At 40.2% G+C, this 18,798-nt stretch overlaps 1 protein-coding gene across 1 annotated transcript; it reads right to left on the minus strand.

Annotated features, from left to right (window-relative positions):
• Positions 1 to 454: 454 nt before the first annotated feature.
• Positions 455 to 18,366, minus strand: LOC311046227 (transcription termination factor 1-like). Its single transcript, XM_084058429.1, has 12 exons — positions 18,311 to 18,366; positions 16,645 to 17,495; positions 16,396 to 16,516; positions 15,398 to 15,513; positions 14,498 to 14,686; positions 12,867 to 12,948; positions 7,215 to 7,339; positions 3,944 to 4,151; positions 3,504 to 3,599; positions 2,191 to 2,256; positions 1,313 to 1,398; positions 455 to 1,147 (listed from the first exon to the last, which is right to left on the minus strand). The coding sequence occupies exons 2-12, from the start codon at positions 17,441 to 17,443 to the stop codon at positions 981 to 983; spliced, it is 2,055 nt and encodes a 684-aa protein (XP_083914555.1). The 5' UTR covers positions 17,444 to 17,495; positions 18,311 to 18,366; the 3' UTR covers positions 455 to 980.
• Positions 18,367 to 18,798: the final 432 nt, after the last annotated feature.

Raw genomic sequence — 18,798 nt, forward strand, 5'->3', positions numbered from 1 at the left:
TGGCCTGAAAAAGCATCTATCAGAAAAAAATACATCTATCAGAAAGCTACAAGCGGTGTTAGATATGAATTCCCATTGAAATGAGAGGTCGTACACTGTAGCCATTTTCCCTTTTCTCCTCTGTAAATATAGCCATTGGTATTTGTTGATGACATATGTTAATACTGTATGTGTTAATATTCTATGCTGTTGATGAATTGAATACATAGAACCACAATGGAAACAAGTTCCCAGTACTTTTTTTGTATTATCCTTTTCGCGTGTTTTACTGTACCTCCGTACTGTTTAATTTAGTTTGACTAATTAAGTATTCAATCCATCAATCAATGCGGTGTAGAACACACTTTGAAACTAAGATTTCCTGAAAGCACAACAAACTGTGAGTGGTAGAAGAAGTACTCAGATTACTATATTTGTTTTCTTCTTTTTTTTTTTTTTACTTAAACAAGGGTAGCAGCAATGCCACAATATAAAAATACTTTCTTCTTCAAAACAAGATATCTACAAGCTCAATACAAAGAAACAATAACAATAATGTACATGTAAAAAAAAGTGACAAAAGTTTTAAATAAAATAAAATCGCACATAACAAAGATACAAGTTGGTTCGGAACTGTAACCAAAAGAATACTTGTTTTTCTTGCCCTGAACTGGGAATCAAAGTGTGCAGATGCGATATAAACAATTCGAAAAATCTGCATTAAAAAAATAAAATAAAAAAGGGTCAGTTCGACCGATCACATTCAACACATCGCTGGCCTGGAATCGAACCTGGGGCAATTGGGGACTCCTGCTCCACAGACGGGCTCTCTAACTATTCAGCTATGCCGCCTAAAACTGGGGCTCAAAACTGGTGGAAATGCAGGCCGGTTCACGGCCGGTTCTGTGACAGCACCACGGTTCCAAGAATCTAGAACGGAACCAGTTCTAGAACAAAAGTTATTTTGGTGGAAAGGGGGCCTCTGTGGACTGATGGTCTCACTAGGCCACAGTAAGACCTGAGTCCACCTCGCCTGATGAGAAGATGCGGGACAGGAAATATTTGTCTTGACACGGTGTCTCTGTGTCTCCCACCTCTGTCTCCCCCACCTCCTTCAGACGATCCTCCAGCTTGGGGAGAACCTTCTCCTGCAGGAAATCAATTACCTCTACAGGAAGTAGGATGAAGAGAAGAGGAAATGTGGTTGTTCATTTAAGACGTGGTGCAAATGTGACCACACACTGTAGAATACAAGCTGCAAAGCCCTTTCACCTCATAAAGTTGAACCAGCAAAACGGGTAAAGACATGCGAGTGCAAAAAGTGTATACTGACCAGGATACGACAATGCAGACCACCCGGGGACAGATGTAACTTTGAGTCGGTGGAAACTCTTCTGGACGTAGTGGTCACTCACTTCACTGGAAAATAATACTTCACATCAATACTACATAGTACTGCAATACACCGCATATTAATACTTCGCAATACTACAACACAAAATACTGCCTACTACACTACATATTAAAACTACATAGTACTACTCTTTGCCTCCCCTACATAATATTTTGTTTCTGTCGGGCAGAAATCTCAATATTCTAACTTTTTGTATTTGTGCGTCACACAAAAGCATCAAGGGTAGTAGATCTGTAGCCTCGCGTAGCCAGACAATATCACACGACACACTGCGTGGATATTAGTCTGGTCCCTATCAACGGTAGATTTTCTTCCAAGGGGCGGTTACAAAAAGATCCAAACGGACTCTATTGGTTAGACTTAAACCAATCAGAGCAGTGCTTCCTTGAACGAACCAATCAGAGCAGTGCTTCCTTGTACGTCATTGCTCCAAATAAGGTGATAAGCCCGCCCACATTTGGATACTGGGCCCTGGTTGGTTCCGCACCACTGCGGAGGGAGAGAATTTAAATCTCTATGGAGGGGGGCCAGACCTAATCTGCCGAGGGCTAAAGTGCATGCAATTTTGCAAAGGCAGATTCGTCTGGAACCAGGCTAGCAGATCTGCAAGCTCGACATGCGGCGCGAAACGCTGTGTTTTGAGCTTGTGGATCTGCTAGAGGCCATGATGCCTCTAGTTGGATGTGACAATAAACAACCTTGAAATGTGTCTCCACTGACCTTTCTAAACTTGGTGCTTAAAGTTTCCTCTCCGTTTTAAAAATATAAATGTTTTTTATTATTTATTTTTTTGTTACCCAATCGTGATGGCCACCTCTTCCCAGTCGATGAGAGCTTGATCCTCCAAGTCCATGTTGTACAACCTAGAATATAAATCATATGTTAGTGCAGCATTGTTAGGGCTGTCATGATCATCAACTTGTTTCTGTTACCACCACGCTCTGACTCCTCTGGTGCGTTGTCCTCATGAAACAGTAAACAATGGCAAGCGAACGGTCGCACTCAGAATGACACAGTTTTATTTTTTATTTATTCCCCCAGTATGCCTTAAGTCACAAATGTCTCGGCTAGCCAGCCTTCGTCAGTGACACTGACACACAACATGTCAGCTCACAACATGCAAGCTCAGAACTTGCTAACATATACTGTAGTAGTTAGAATATACTTTACACCATGCCCAGCTAGCGATCATAATATAGGCTGCTTTATACTGGTTAAGTCGAGTGTCGATAGATGTACCCAGCCTCAGAAGACACTGAGGCATTATTTTCAAACGTGATGGGAGACATCTTCATGGTAACAAGCCAAATGCCTCCAGCTAGTTTGTGTACAATAAGGAAAATATGGCCACTTTCTTTGATGTCTATAACAGTCAAGGAAAATATGGCCACTTTCTTTGATGTCTATAACAGTCAGTGATAGAAAAAGTACTCACATTTTTACTTAGGTAAAAGTATCAATACTGCAATGTAGAAATGCTCTGTTACAAATAAAAGTCTGGAATTAAAATGTACTTAGTTACTTACTTTAGTACAAAAGTATTGGTATCAAAATGTACTTAAAGGGCAATGATGTAACTCCAAAGGTAACTCCAAAGGTGGACTAGAAATCTAAAATAATTGCTCCATTGATTAGAAATTGATAATTCAAAATATGCTCCTCACTGACTTACATTGTACGCTGAAACAGCTCTCAATGTCACTCTTTTAGCACATACACGAACGCAAACAAAGGTGATTAGACAATATAAAACATCACCAAACCCATTTTTTTTATTTATAAAAAAGTTAACTTCCTGTTGATTTTACCATTTGAAGATCCGGATACGGATCCAGTCCGGGTTTTCTTCCTAATAAAAATGGCAATATCAACAGGAAGTTGATATTTATATATAAAACCAAAAAAAGACTACTGGGTTTGGTGATGTTCTATATTGTCTGAATCAACTGTTTCCGTTCGTTTATGTGCTAAAAGAGTGACATTGAGAGCCGTTTCAGCGTACAATTTAAGTCAATGAGGAGCATATTGTGAATTATCGCTCTCTCTCTCTGTGTGTGTGTGTGTGTGTGTGTGTGTGTGTGAGAGGTTGGTGGTATTCAGATGGCCATACGTGTTAATGAGTTTCGCTTTGGCCTGAATGGCTTTCACTCCTCCACTGAAGGCCGGACAATGGTCGGATGCCATCTTCGGTCTTAACAGTCTGAACCTGGAGACAAACAGATGGGATAATGTGAGACAGACATAAATACTGACAGAAAGATAGTCAGCATGGTGTGAGACATAGATGGACAAAGACGGTGATTTAAAGTCATACAGTCGGTGAGACCAACAGCTGACTGGATAGTAGTCTCGTGTGGCCAGCCCTCCTTTCTCACTCTAGTCTACACCAAATCTCTTTGCCGAAAATATCCCATGCACAAGGCAAGCCCATAACGTGTCGCAACGTTGCAGCCTTGTAGATCAAGTATTTTCGGCGAATGTTCCCCCCCAGAATAAATACGGCAGGGCTCAAGCGGTTACATAACTCATTTTAAATAAATGTTAACTGACCATTTCATTCTGCACTGCAACCAGCAACGTGTCTGGACCTTTTCACAGATAGTCTTCCAGGGCAGGTTTTTACACAACTGGTTCCTGGTCAGCCAGGGACCAGAACCAGAACCCGTTTGTTGTGGATCCACCACAGTCTGCAGGTGAGCCAGCATGGCCTGCTTCAGCCTCACCTCCTCATCACTCTTCCAGACACCATGCTCGCTGGCTGGAAGATGGACAGATTGGAGAGATACAGATATGGAAAAGGACAGACAGCCGTACAAGAGTAATATCGGCTAGATCTTTTTTGTTTTTATTACAGCCATGCAGCTTAATTACCAATAGATAATTATCTATTACGTGTGTGTGTTTGTGTGTGTGTGTGTGTGTGTGTGTGTGTGTGTGTGTGTGTGTGTGTGTGTGTGTGTGTGTGTGTGTGAGTGAGAGAGAGAGGTGAATATTGGGTATAGAGTAAGTAGGTAGGTAATGTAGGTATGCATGTGTGTTTATTGATTACAGGTGCATATCGTCGGTGTCCAGCCGGGACCAGCTAACTCCATTTTCAGTTTTTTTTTTTTTCATAAATCGACGCTATTGAACACCCTCCACATCTGTGTAAAAAATCTAAACATTTGAACCAATGAAAAGTATTAAAAAGCGCCTCAGACGAAAACTCCCAACTCCATTGGATCCTCAAACTGTCCGTCAAAAACAAACAACTCCCCCCTCTCCTCTACACAGCGCTACAGCACAGCATTAGCAGTGCGCGGTGCGCAGTGAACGAGGAGGAACAACACGTAAACAGACTCCCCGTAGTCTGTTAAAACTATGCAGTGTACCTGTTTATCAAACAGCACTGACGCTAATGTTATGAAAACAAGTAATTATATTTCTAAAATCTATGAAGTGTTTAATGAGGAGAGCATTGTGATAAGAAGAAAGACGTTCATAGCATTTCTGTCGCGCTAGTGTTCTACTACCTCTTAGCAGAAGTTATTGTAATATTTAAAGTCCTGTTTATTGTTGTAGGCCTATATAATAAGTGTCATGAAGCATCAGGGCATTAATTCACACGTTGTTGTGATGCATTGTGAGCTTGGAGATCCATTGTTAGCTTTTGGGAATCTGTACCCTTTTGAAACCTCTCTCAGCAGCGAGTGGAGCTACTGTTGTTTGGACACCTAACTCCATTTCAGCTTGATTTCTGCTCGTCTGAAACTTCTAACTCCACTCGCGCTGGGTAAAGTGTTGATTTACCCGCGATTTGGGAAAAGTGTTGATAACATAATGACACATGCAAGTATCTCACAATATATACAGTCACTATACCAACTTTGACGAGGTAGTATTGCTTTGTTTTAAAAATATAAGGTTTTCTTCATTTTCTGAAAAACGTATATCTTGTTTTTTCGTTTCCTGAACAATGAGCGTTTTGGAGTTAGCAGTTTCGGGCTGGACAGCAGAGATATGTGTGTGTGTAATTTGGCAAGGCAAGTTCTTCTGAATTAAAACTTATTTATTTGTATGTTTGTCTATGTATATGAGACATATAACATCTTATATCTCTGAGATGTAGAGTAAAAGTAAAAGTATTGGAAATTGGAAATACTCAAGTAAAGTACAATTACCTCTTTACACCACTGCATATGAAAATAGCAGATCTACAATATATATTTGAGAATCACTGGTTTAAATAATAATTGGCCCAAATAAGCAACAACACTTTAGAAACAAGCCCAAATAAAACCACAACCACCAATAAAAAATTGCTTGTTTGTTTACAAGCAACTATACAGAAGAATAAGCCCAAAGTCGCTTATAATAAGCTGACATGGCAACGTACGTGCAATCTCTCTCTCCTAAATAACCATGCATGTGTCCGTAAAGAACGGACGGAATCCCTCGCCCCGTGACGGACGTTTCAGACCCATCTAGGGACTATGAACGGGCCTTTAGGTGTCCAAACAACAGTAGCTCCACTCGCTGCTGAGAGAGGTTTCAAAAGGGTACAGATTCCCAAAAGCTAACAATGGATCTCCAAGCTCACAATGCATCACAACAACGTGTGAATTAATGCCCTGATGCTTCATGACACTTATTATATAGGCCTACAACAATAAACAGGACTTTAAATATTACAATAACTTCTGCTAAGAGGTAGTAGAACACTAGCGCGACAGAAATGCTATGAACGTCTTTCTTCTTATCACAATGCTCTCCTCATTAAACACTTCATAGATTTTAGAAATATAATTACTTGTTTTCATAACATTAGCGTCAGTGCTGTTTGATAAACAGGTACACTGCATAGTTTTAACAGACTACGGGGAGTCTGTTTACGTGTTGTTCCTCCTCGTTCACTGCGCACCGCGCACTGCTAATGCTGTGCTGTAGTGCTGTGTAGAGGAGAGGGGGGAGTTGTTTGTTTTTGACGGACAGTTTGAGGATCCAATGGAGTTGGGAGTTTTCGTCTGAGGCGCTTCTTAATACTTTTCATTGGTTCAAATGTTTAGATTTTTTACACAGATGTGAAGGGTGTTCAATAGCGTCGATTTATGAAAAAGAAAAAAAAAACTGAAAATGGAGTTAGCTGGTCCCGGCTGGACACCGACGATATACAAATACTAATAGAAAAAAAAACACATAAACACAAAGTTTGGAAATGTGTGCTTGGTAGCATATGTCACTGTTGTAACAATGCTTCTTGGCAATACTACAATACCGTTGGAACACACCCCCCCCCCCGTCCATTTGTAAGGAACATGCTTTTGTGGGATGAGCAGCACAGCCTTGAGAGTATATGAGTTGCTCCCATGAAACATTTGGCAAATCTTCTCTGTCAATGCCACACAGCTTATTCTGCTCATTCAGCTGTGCTGCTCATCTAAAAAAATGTATGTTCCTTACCGATGGGGCACCGTTTAAAAAAGTAAGTAAACAGGCTTTCCGACAGTATGAAATGTATTGCCACAGTGCCATATGCTTTTTGTGTTTTTTCGTAAACTAATCCTCTGCTTCACAAGCTCTCTCTCTCCCACAAACATACACGCGCTGTTAAGTTACACCCATTCCCTGTTAATAATAACCTGTGTAAAATGCGCTGCATTGAGAGGTATACTGGAAGTTGTTGTTGCTGCGAAGTTGTCGCATAGAGAGTTGTTGGCAGTGGAAATGGCAATACGCCGGTCTGGTTATAAAGTTGTGTATTGAACAGTGAAAAAATGTGATAGGTGATCATAGATTCCAGTTGTATACGGTATGTGTGTGTATGTGTGTGTTGTGTCATTACCGATGTAACCGAAATGGCTCCGCAAAGTCGTGGCACTCCGTTCCATCCTCTTCGATATCTCTTGCCATTTGTTACCATGGCAAGAATATAGCTTCTGCAGCATGTGATTTTCTTCATCGTCAAACCTTTCATGACAATGGAAACAGAGCGAGAGAAAATAAAAAATCCTTCCATTAGTGCCATAGCTAGTAGGAGAGCTGAGAGAGAGACAGTGTTGGTGAGACAGACAATAGGACAGATGAGAGAGAGAGACAGTGTAGGTGAGACAAACAATAGGACAGCTGAGAGAGAGAGTGTAGAAGAAAAAGACAATGGGCCGGATTCACTAAGTCATTTACAACCATATTTTGATCGTACCGGCATTTACGACAATTCCTACACTAGTAGTCAGATTCATTAATGTTTTTTTGTAGGTGATTTGAGCGTGAGGTCCGCCCGTTCTCAAGTCAGCTCTGAGGCTGTCTTACCAGGGAGAAAAGCTTGCCTGTCATTAGAATGCTTTGTCTTCATGCAAAATCAATTACAACAGTGCCAAACCTCAAATAAAATAGTATGTGCCCAACATTTGTCAACATATATACAAAAGAAAAAATATGTCAAACGATGTATTGCTTGTAGCCTATGCATAATATAGACAATCACATGATGCAGTTTTTATTTATTTTCAGTTGCATTTAGAGCTGAATTATTAGGTCTCTCAGTTTGTTTGCCAGTGTCGGCCAAGCGGGCCATCTCAGCCAAAGTGTCACGTAATAATGAATGATAGGCCATCATGCTTAATGTCACTGCGGAGGCACGGACGCACCTCCAATGTCCGCGCCGCGGTATTAATTTATAATACTGTAGGCTGCTGTATATTGATCACATGTGGAATATTCGGAAGATTTTTTAAACATTCTAACAACACAAATCTGGTACGGGGCTCCAGCTGGCACAAAACATTTTCAGGGGGTTATAGGGACAAATTAGGCTACATATTTGAGAACCACCGGTTAAAATAATTTAAACATTGTGAAGCAAGCCAAAATAAGCAATAGTTAGGGAATTTTAGCAATTTGTGTGGACCATCTGTGAAAAAATTTACTACCAATAGCTTTCTTCACTAATGTATTCTTATAGGTGTCTAGAATCACCTCTCAATTAATGCAAACCCAAATCCTTGTGGAAAATCCTGGAGAGCCAATCAAAGTTAAGGAGCCCAGAGGGCTTGGGTGAAAGATATCAAAAAAAATAAAAGTCTGAAATGAACTTGTGAGGTGTCTAACTACGGGTTTTCAGGGGTGCTGAATCCATTCCACCCATTATTTTTGAGTAAAAATGTCTCCCTGGCCATCTAATATTGGTATATTGGTTATTGTTAGTGTATAATCAGTGTATAATCAATGGTAGGGGATTGGGGTGTTGTTGAATTGATTCTATTCTGAAAAATAGAATAAGAAATATTGCTAAACGCTTGATAAGAGTGTACACCTACTGTGCACATGCTCAGTGGGATACACTGTCTGCATGTGGGGAAGGAGCGGGAGTGTTGCATCCTGGCAAATATGTCTGTACGATTTTAAGGTACGGTAGTTTATCTACTTTTTGGCATTTATTTTCCTCTGCTGACAAAACTTTTGATTACTGTGAATTTAGATGTCAATTTTCTCTAGCCTATTGCTTACATTGAACAACCATTAGTTAAACAATCATGACACTTGTCTTTTAGTAGAAAACATGGAAGAGGATTCTGTAGCTTGTGGCTTAAGGTAGTTCATCTGTGGTGGTCCTGAGACTGAGATTCAAAAGTCACCCAAAAAGGCTATGCACATGTTTTTGTCTTATTCTGAGAGTGTGGATGATGCAGCATTAATCAGAAGACTTCATGAGGACTGGAAAAACTGAGATGACCCCAAACTAAGATACCATTTGGAATGCAAAACCGAGCTATACAGTCGTGCAAGAAGTACAGTATATCCACTGGATATCGTAAGTTTTTTTTCATTGTGATGAAAGTTGCCACTTGCAGATTTCAATCCTATTCTATGTTGTGAGTGACATCATAATTTAATAAAAACTTTAAACATAATCTATTCTTTAGAGCAAGATGAGCAAGTCCAACGGCCAGACAGGAAGAAAAGACATAGGGCATTGTCTGGGTCAAGTAGTTCAAGTGCTAGCTGGCACACTTGATCTACCATAATACTTGCATCCTTTGCAATGAAGGTATCAATGTTGGCACATTGAAAAGAAACCCTGGTAAGTCTTTTGTATGTAAGATTCAAATACATTTTGATAATTGTTTTTCTTGCTCCTCATTGTAGGCTTCCACTCAAAGTCAAATAATTTAATCATGCACATACTGTATGTGGCTACCTTTTATCCAGACAAGAGCTTGGCAGTTGTATCGTGCACCTGATAATGTCTACCAGGACCGACTGAAAAGGAGTTTGATGCAGAGAGCAAAGCGACGAGGTGATGACTGGGGACTTGAAGTTGCTGGTCGCCTGGTGGCAGAAGAGCCAGTATATCATATTCGATGCAGAAGAGACTTTGAGAACCCTGTTACAAAGTCTGAGGTAACATTATATGGATACACAATACAGCTATACAATACAACTCACATTTCTTATCCTGAGGGAAGAAATACAATTTTTAATAGTGAAACTTTTGACTTCAAAATAATGTATTCTGCAAGATTGATTTGGGTCCAGGAATGAGGGGGACTAATAAAGGATAAGAAATGTGAGTTGTATTGTACCGCTGTATTGTGTATCCATATAATGTTACCTCAGACTTTGTAACAGGATTCTCAAAGTCTCTTCTGCATCAAATATGATATACTGCCTCTTCTGCCACCAGGCGACCAGCGACTTCAAGTCCCCAGTCATCACCTCATCGCTTTGCTCTCTGCATCAAACTCCTTTTCAGTCGGTCCTGGTAGACATTATCAGGTGCACGATACAACTGCCAAACTCTGTCTGGATAAAAGGTAGCCACATACAGTATGTGCATGATTAAATTATTTGACTTTGAGTGGAAGCCTACAATGAGGAGCAAGAAAAACAATTATCAAAATTCATTTGAATCTTACATACAAAAGACTTACCAGGGTTTCTTTTCAATGTGCCAACATTGATACCTTCATTGCAAAGGATGCAAGTATTATGGTAGATCAAGTGTGCCAGCTAGCACTTGAACTACTTGACCCAGACAATGCCCTATGTCTTTTCCTTTTCCTGTCTGGCCGTTGGACTTGCTCATCTTGCTCTAAAGAATAGATTATGTTTAAAGTTTTTATTAAATTATGATGTCACTCACAACATAGAACAGGATTGAAATCTGCAAGTGGCAACTTTCATCACAATGAAAAAAAAACTTACGATATCCAGTGGATATACTGTACTTCTTGCATGACTGTATAGCTCGGTTTTGCATTCCAAATGGTATCTTAGTTTGGGGTCATCTCAGTTTTTCCAGTCCTCATGAAGTCTTCTGATTAATGCTGCATCATCCACACTCTCAGAATAAGACAAAAAATGTGCATAGCCTTTTTGGGTGACTTTTGAATCTCAGTCTCAGGACCACCACAGATGAAGCACCTTAAGCCACAAGCTACAGAATCCTCTTCCATGTTGTCTACTAAAAGACAAGTGTCATGATTGTTTAACTAATGGTTGTTCAATGTAAGCAATAGGCTAGAGAAAATTGACATCTAAATTCACAGTAATCAAAAGTTTTGCCAGCAGAGGAAAATAAATGCCAAAAAGTAGATAAACTACCGTACCTTAAAATCGTCCAGACATATTTGCCAGGATGCAACACTCCCGCTCCTTCCCCACATTCAGACAGTGTATCCCACTGAGCATGTGCACAGTGTTTAGCAATATTTTCTTATTTTATTTTTCAGAATAGAATCAATTCAACAACACCCCAATCCCTTACCATTGATTATACACTGATTATACACTAACAATAACCAATATACCAATATTAGATGGCCAGGGAGACATTTTTACTCAAAAATAATGGTTGGAATGGATTTAGCACCCCTGAAAACCCCTAGTTAGACACCTCACAAGTTCATTTTAGACTTTTTTTTTTTTTTTATATTTTTCACCAAAGCCCTCTGGGCTCCTTAACTTTGATTGGCTCTCCAGGATTTTCCACGAGGATTTGGGTTTGCATTAATTGAGAGGTGATTCTAGACACCTATAAGAACACATTGGTGAAGAAAGCTATTGGTAGTAAATTTTTTCACAGATGGTCCACACATATTGCTAAAATTCCCTAACTACAACTACACTTTAGAAACAGGGGAGTGCGCATGAGCACCAAGCCCAAAAAACTGCACCCCGCAACTACCAATATTTGCAAGCAACTAAATAGAAAAATAAGCCCAAATTCGCTTGTAATAAGCGGACATGGCAATACTGTTCAGTACGGTGAAGTTGAAGTTGGATATTTCATTTCCTGTTGCCTTTTATGGTGCGAAAAGGGGAGTGGAACGATGCAAATGAACTTCTGGGGAACGCACTTGATGTTTTACGACCAGCTGGCAGCTTTCCAGATTCATGGACCTACACCTGTGATCCGTACGTTTGAGCGATATACACACCCCTTTGTGAATTGCACGCTAGTTTTAGCTTACAGAAAATACACCTTCCTTTTGCAACTTTATTCACACCTCATTTACGACCAGCTAAGTGAATCCGGGCCAATGAGTGTATATTGTTGGTGTTGGGCAGAAACCTTGTATCTCCATATTTCAACTTTTGTCATTGCATCACAGCACGTTGTGAGCTTGTAGATTGTCTCTTTTCACTATTTAATTAAGGGGCCAATGCCGTAGGGCCTTTGGACCCTTATTGCATTTCTACACTTTCACTATTATTATTATTCTGCTTCCTGCTGTTTTTCGCAGTTCTGGCCTAACCGTGCATTTACTTTTTACGAAACTCTGCAATATGGTGGAGGGTCATGGAAAACGGTGAAGACACAAAAAATGCAAACTTTGAACATGTATAACTCATGCCCTGTTTGAGCTGTCGCCATGAAACTTCAACACACATATGCGTCTACTCATGACAAACAACTTTCACTGTTTGACTTTTGACCTCTGACCCTTAGATTGCACAACACTTGACCTTGTTAATTAATGCATTATGCAATGTTTAAAGATGCCTTTTTGAGAGTAGTTAGTCTCAATGTATATCTTATTTCCTTGTGAAAATAGCCGATCTACAAGCTCACCACCTTTTGGATACTAACGCTTTGTTAGCTTGTAGATTGGCTACTTTCACTTGTTTCGGTTCCGAGGAGACATACAATTTCTCGAATGGGTTTGTGAACCCGATCTTAGTGTTGGTGAAACAGGGGCTTGGTTCATGACAGAAGGCAATAGTTAATGACCTCCAACAGACACCATCAGGCTGGACTCAATTAGCTCAATTGGCAGTGTGTCAGCCTGTGACTCCTGAGGTCAAGGGTTCGATTCCTGTCTATGGCCATGGGTTGAGGTGTCCATGAGTGAGGTTCTTTTGTTAGTTGCATGGGCTGCTTTGTCTCAAGTTATTAAATAAAGAAAAACATCACATGGATTAAAACGAGTCACTGAGCTACAGTTACAGTTAGTTGTCGGACGGGAATGTTGTCATGGAGATGACCTCTGACCTGCCCAAGTGGTTGAGTTCCTTCTCAGTCATCCACTTGGCAATGTGGAAAACCCGATAACATGCCCTGTGAAGACCCTCTCCTAGAGGAGAGAGAGAGACAAACAACATGGAATAAAGCAAAAATAAAATCTCATCACTGAAAGATTATTGATGATGTTTGTTTACAGTAGGTATTATCATTCTAAACTGTTGCTGCTGTTCCACATACAGCCAACCAGTTGAAGAAATCACAGATTCTAACCTAATCTTGAAATAACTAATAACCAAAAAATAGCCGATCTATAAGCTCACAACACGTCACAGCGCGACGTGTTGTGAGCTTATAGATCTGCTATTTTCACAGAAGACATGCTGGCTTCTATGGAATCCAAATGACTGAAATCAGTCGTGGCGACTGAGAACTTTAATCCATGCAAACAACATGGAGAGAGATGAGTATAAAACCACTGTCAATCAAGATTTATTTGGAACCACTTTGAGCCTGGGGTCCCTATTTTGGGCATGTCATTATAGGTAAAACTTTTCCAAAATGTTAAAAAATCGTGTAAAGATCTGACAGGCAAACAAGAAAAAAACAAGTGACGTTTTGAAATTGGCTCGAAACGTCACTTGTTTCCGGATGCCTTAAAAGGAGTAGTTCGCCCAAAGAATGACTTGTTCTCTATCAATTACACACCCCATGAAGCCTTGAATTCAAGTAATTATTTTGTTTTTGTCACATTCCTAAGCCAATAATTTGATAAATGACTGAATCTCCGGTAAGAGACTCAATGGACACTCAAAGAGTCTCTATTGAGTCTCCTATTGAACGATGATCATCAAATTATTGGCTTAGGAATGGCACAAAAACAAAAAAATCTCCATGAATTCAAGGCTTCATGGGGTGTGTAATTGATAGAAAATAAGTAATTCTTTGAGTGAACCACTCCTTTAAAGGTTCTACGACATTCATTTTCACTTTTCTTTTTTTCATGTTTTTTGGGAGGGGGGTTATGACCTCAATTACACCCAAAAAGACAGAACTTTGAACATTCAGTGGATTTTCTGTGTTGTTTTGAATAATTGGTTGAAAAGTAATCTGGGATTGGCCCCTTGACTGTGACGTCATAGTCTTAATCCCACCCCCTCTTCTCCCGGCCCCTCCCCTCCTCTATCCTTTCCTTTGGGGGGGCGGAGCAGAGGCGATGATTGAAAATCAAAATCCCTCAACAGCGACACCCACAGGCAAAGATTACTTTTGACATTGCAGTTGAAAAAAGGCTTTAGAAATGTGAGAGGAAAACACCTACAATGAGTGGAATTTTCAGTTTAAACATTTTATACACGTTTGAAGGACCATGACAAAGACTTTTAAAGTCACTTCAAAGGAGCTACAGTGTGCGGTCTATCTGGTTTGCATTTGATCTCTGTTCGTTTTGGGATCAGCATCTGCCTTCAAAAGGTTTTTGGATGTATGCGACTTTTTGATCCTGTCTGAAAATAGCAGATCTACAAGCTCATAGCTCGGAGCTTGTAGATATGCTATTTTCACATCTGTCTATATGCATATAGGGGCTTAAGTGGTTAAAACATTTTCAAGTGGTAAAGATAGGTATAAAGACAGTGATACTTCCTGTGTAAGCATCTTACCCATCGTCTCAATGAGTCTGTGCTTGGCTCTGAGCTTCTTTATCTCTTTAGACCGCTCTGTGGTAAGATGGGAAGGGAAGAACAGCTCCTGAGCTGAGCTGATGCCACTCACAGCCAGGAAATGATTGATATTTGTCATAATTTGCTGCTTCTCCTTAGCTGTGCACCTTCCCTTACGCAACAAGATCCCTGGAGGACGTGGGCATGATGGCCGTGGATTGGGGTAGAAAAAAAGAAGAGCCATTTACACATTTGGTTGTTTATCATTCCAGAGTGACAGATCAACAGTGCATTTGGCTCATGTGTTAATTTATTGTTATGCCCCAAGAGTAAAATATATTTTTGTTTGGCTCCTCTGATATTGTGGGGAAATTTGAACCTGGGATCTACTGATTACTGACTGTCCCGTTCCAGCCTTCACTAGAACATTAGAACTTTGGTTCCAATTTGGTCCAATAGACCTTTTTCACGTGCTAGACTGGAAACAAACCGAAACTCATTAACAATAGCGTCCTCGAAGCCGACAAAACCACGGAAAGTTAGTAACATTTTAAATTGCTCTTTCATCATAGAAAGAAGTGGGCTTATGACCAAAACGATCCATGTTCTTTGGGAGAAATGGTGTTAGAGTTCCGTGGAGAAATATTGTTAGTGGGAATGAAAACATAGTCGCACCACCCGAAGTGAAAGGCTGAAGGCAGATCAAAACCCTGGTTTCCCTGAGCACGGGTCGTCCGTTGGGGTCGTCCGTTCAGCATGAATAAGTGAAAAACAGCGATGGGTTCCCATATTGGTCAATAGTTTGTATGTACCTGTCAGTAATCAACCAGTAGTCTGTGTCAGTAGTTTGTATCTGTCAGTAATCTCTCAGTTTTCCGTGTCAGAAGTGAGTGTCAGTACCTTGTTTCTTGAACTCCCTGAAGCGGTGCAGGTCATATCTAAGCATTCGATAGATGCAGGAACGAGATCTCGTAGGATAGAATTCCAAGATTTCCCTCACATCCGGGGAGTCTAATCTAGAGTAGAGACATAAAGTATTATAACAATACAAACATAATATTAATAACTTATATCTTCTGTTTATTGGCCAATATGTTCACATACTGTACAAGGGCATTTGTCTTGGTGCATTGCTATCAGACACACAATATAAATTATATATATATATATGTATATATAATTTGTTTGTGTGTTGTTTATGTGTGTGTGTGTGTGTGTGTGTGTGTGTGTGTGTGTGTGTGTGTGTGTGTATATATATATATATATATATACATACTGTGTACCGATTTGCGTGATGTTTGGATAAAATCTGTAGGAGTAATATAAAAAAATGGACATCACAGCAGAGTATATCATGCAAGGTATTTCATGGGGCGGTATATGTGTGCGTGCGTGCGTGCGTGCGTGCGTCCATAATATTATAATATTGTGTATGTGTATATACAGTATATATTAGAGATGCTCCGATTAAGATTTTTGGCGCAGATCGCGATCACCGATCACTGGAAGCAGTATCTGCCGATGCCGATATTACCGATCACAGAGTCAAATCCATAAATTCTTCTATTTATTGTGCTACTGTAGCAGGATTGCTGTCGGGCAATTACAGGTCATGTTCTACTTGCCTGAAAAGTAAATTCCAACGTTGGAAAAAAAACGGCAGTTTCGGATGGGCTTCAACTCTGACCTTTTGCCCTACCGCTGACCATTATAGATTTGTTTCTGTATATCTATAACAAATCACTCAGCTCCATATATGGGCACAAAAGATGTGTAGCTGCCCGAACCTCTAGTATTATTAAATGCTAGGAGAAAGTAATGATGGTTACGTTGTCTTGTGGTGTTTGGTGTGTGTCGATTGTATTTTCTATGTGAAATAATCTGTGTTGTCTACTCACAGGTCTTTTGGCAGGTCTACCGTCTCATGTCCTCCATTCTCCTCTATGACTATGATCTCTCCCTCCCTCTGTCCATCTGATATCACCCTCTTCTTTTTCTTCTTCTTCTTCTTCTTTGCGTCTGAAATGGAGATAGACTGTTAGGATCAGAACAACGAGGACACAGATGGGGTCCATTTGGTTCACAGATTGGTACAGACTCATTCATTCCTTGGTGCCTTGCTCAATGACACAAGCACAGGACATCACCTTGTGTTGTTCCAGTCTTCTCCTTCTCTCCATCTCCATTAAGCTCCACCACTCCTCCTCTACTCTCTGGCAGTTCGTCTCCTCCCTTCTCCTCCGGATTTTTCTTTTTCACACCTTTGTTCACCTCTACCACCACTATCGTTTTCTCTACTATTTTTTTCTTTTTCTTCTTCTTTCTCTCCCCGTCTTCGTTCACCATGTTCTCCTCTACCAACTCTATCGTTTTCTCTACTACTTTTTTCTTTTTCTTCTTCTTCTTTTTCTCCTCCCCTCCATTCACCACATCCTCCCCTACGCCTTCTCTTGTATCCTCTCCTAGTTTCTTCTTCTCTCTGCATTCTTTCACCACGATCTCCTCTAACCCCTCTATAGTTTCCTCTCCTAGTTTATTTATCTTCTTCTTCTTCTTCTTCTTCTTCTCTCTGCCTTCTTTCACCACAATCTCCTCTACCACCTCTATCATTTCCTCTTCCAAGCTTTTCCCTTTCTTTTTCTTCTTCTTCTGCTCCCCTTCTTTCACAACAACATCCTTCTCCACCCCCTCTCTCATTTCCTCTCCCCCTTTCCTCCTCCTCCTCCTCTTCTTCTCTCTCTCCATCACTTCAGATCCCTTGTCTCCCATCCTTCTTTTCCTCTTTGTCTTCTCTTTGTTTACGTCCATCTGCACGTGCTGGGAGACATCCTGTCCCTCCTCTCTCTTCTTCTTTTTCTTCTTCTCCTCCTGCTCTTCTTTGTCCTCGTCAGGAGTGTCTATGTTAATAGGTGAAGGAGGTCCAACCTTGTTCAAACTTCTCTTCATTTTCCTCGGAGGAGTTTGGTGTCAACAGAAGTCAGCCACGATATACACACACCTGGAAAACAGTCAACTACGTTACTATGGAAACCACCTGTACACGTCTCCAGTGCCAACCACACACCTTTTACAAAGAAGGTAAGATATCGTTGCCGTCGGGCAGAAACCTCTTATCTCCACGTTTTAACATTTTGTGTTTTTCTTTCGTAAATTAACGCCCTCTTTGATCACACTACAGCATCACACAAAAGCATCAAAAGTAGCAGATCTACAAGCTCGAAACGGGGCACAAAGTAACTGTTTTGGACCTATGAGGTTTTCACCCGACAGAGACGATAATAAGACATTAAGCACTTTCAACCTGATTTCAACCGTCCTTTTTGAGAGAGAGATAGAGATGTATTTCATAGATGCTAGTAGTGAGTTACATGTATGCTGGTTACTTGTTCACATATTATATGTGATATTTAGATGTGCACAGCCAGGTGCTAAGAATGTAGATTATGTTGTTTAGACAATAGGTTCTCAAACTTTTCAGGCCGTGACCCCCCAAAATAATCATATTTGAACTGGGGACCCCCCAAAATAATCATATTTGAACAGGGGACAAGTACTTGGAATTGTAAGAGTTGGGGCATTACATCCCCAGGGTCCCCCTGGGGATCAGGATCAGACACACACAGTTTGAGAACCACTGACTTAGAACATAGTATCGTGTCGTTTGTTGACGAATGGTTCATGCAATTCACGCTAGTGTTGCACTTTGTAAGTCACTCTGGATAAAAGCATCTGCTAAACAACTGAATTATAAGTAACAACGTTGTAAATGATACTTTTTATATTTAGAAAAGGACAGAGACTCGCGTAAAATACCGAGGAAGCAGCTGTGTTCCGTGAGCAGCGTTTTAAGCAGGCAGCGCGGATCTATGTTTACTTCCTGTATGGTGTTGCCAGGTTTCGCGAGAAAATAAGCCCAAAATAAGCGAGCCTTTCGCCCGGCTTTAAACATAATACATTGGCTATTTGAAAATAGCAGATCTACAAGCTCAGCAACAGATTGAGCGTTGTGAGCTTGTAGAGCAGCTATTTTCAAAAGATTTGCATACATTTGAAAACTTGTGAAATAGGACCTTCTGCATAATGAGTACTTTTACTTTTTGTACTTAAAGTACATTTTGATGCCAATACTTTTGTACTTTTAGTCAAGTACATTTTGTACTTTTTTCCACTACTGGACTTTATTAAAACAGTTAAAACTGTTTGTATTACACTTAAACATACTTTGTGTTGTCTAGCTTTGTTGAAATGCTTAATTTATAGTTTTAATGTGCAAATGAATCGTTTTTCCATGGCTTCGTTTT

Source organism: Gymnoscopelus microlampas, assembly GCF_963454915.1.
Source record: "Gymnoscopelus microlampas genome assembly, chromosome: 5".
Classification (NCBI taxonomy): Eukaryota; Metazoa; Chordata; class Actinopteri; order Myctophiformes; family Myctophidae; genus Gymnoscopelus; species Gymnoscopelus microlampas.

What these genes read in the sequence shown, in the direction of transcription:
- LOC311046227 (XM_084058429.1), bottom strand. Translation starts at nt 17,443, where the DNA reads ATGAAGAGAAGTTTGAACAAGGTTGGACCTCCTTCACCTATTAACATA. An exon ending in GAGCCATTTCGGTTACATCG is followed by an intron (nt 4,152 to 7,214) that starts GTAATGACACAA and finishes TCCATCTTCCAG; the next exon opens with CCAGCGAGCATGGTGTCTGG. An exon ending in GAGGTGGCCATCACGATTGG is followed by an intron (nt 1,399 to 2,190) that starts GTAACAAAAAAA and finishes ATTATTTTCCAG; the next exon opens with TGAAGTGAGTGACCACTACG.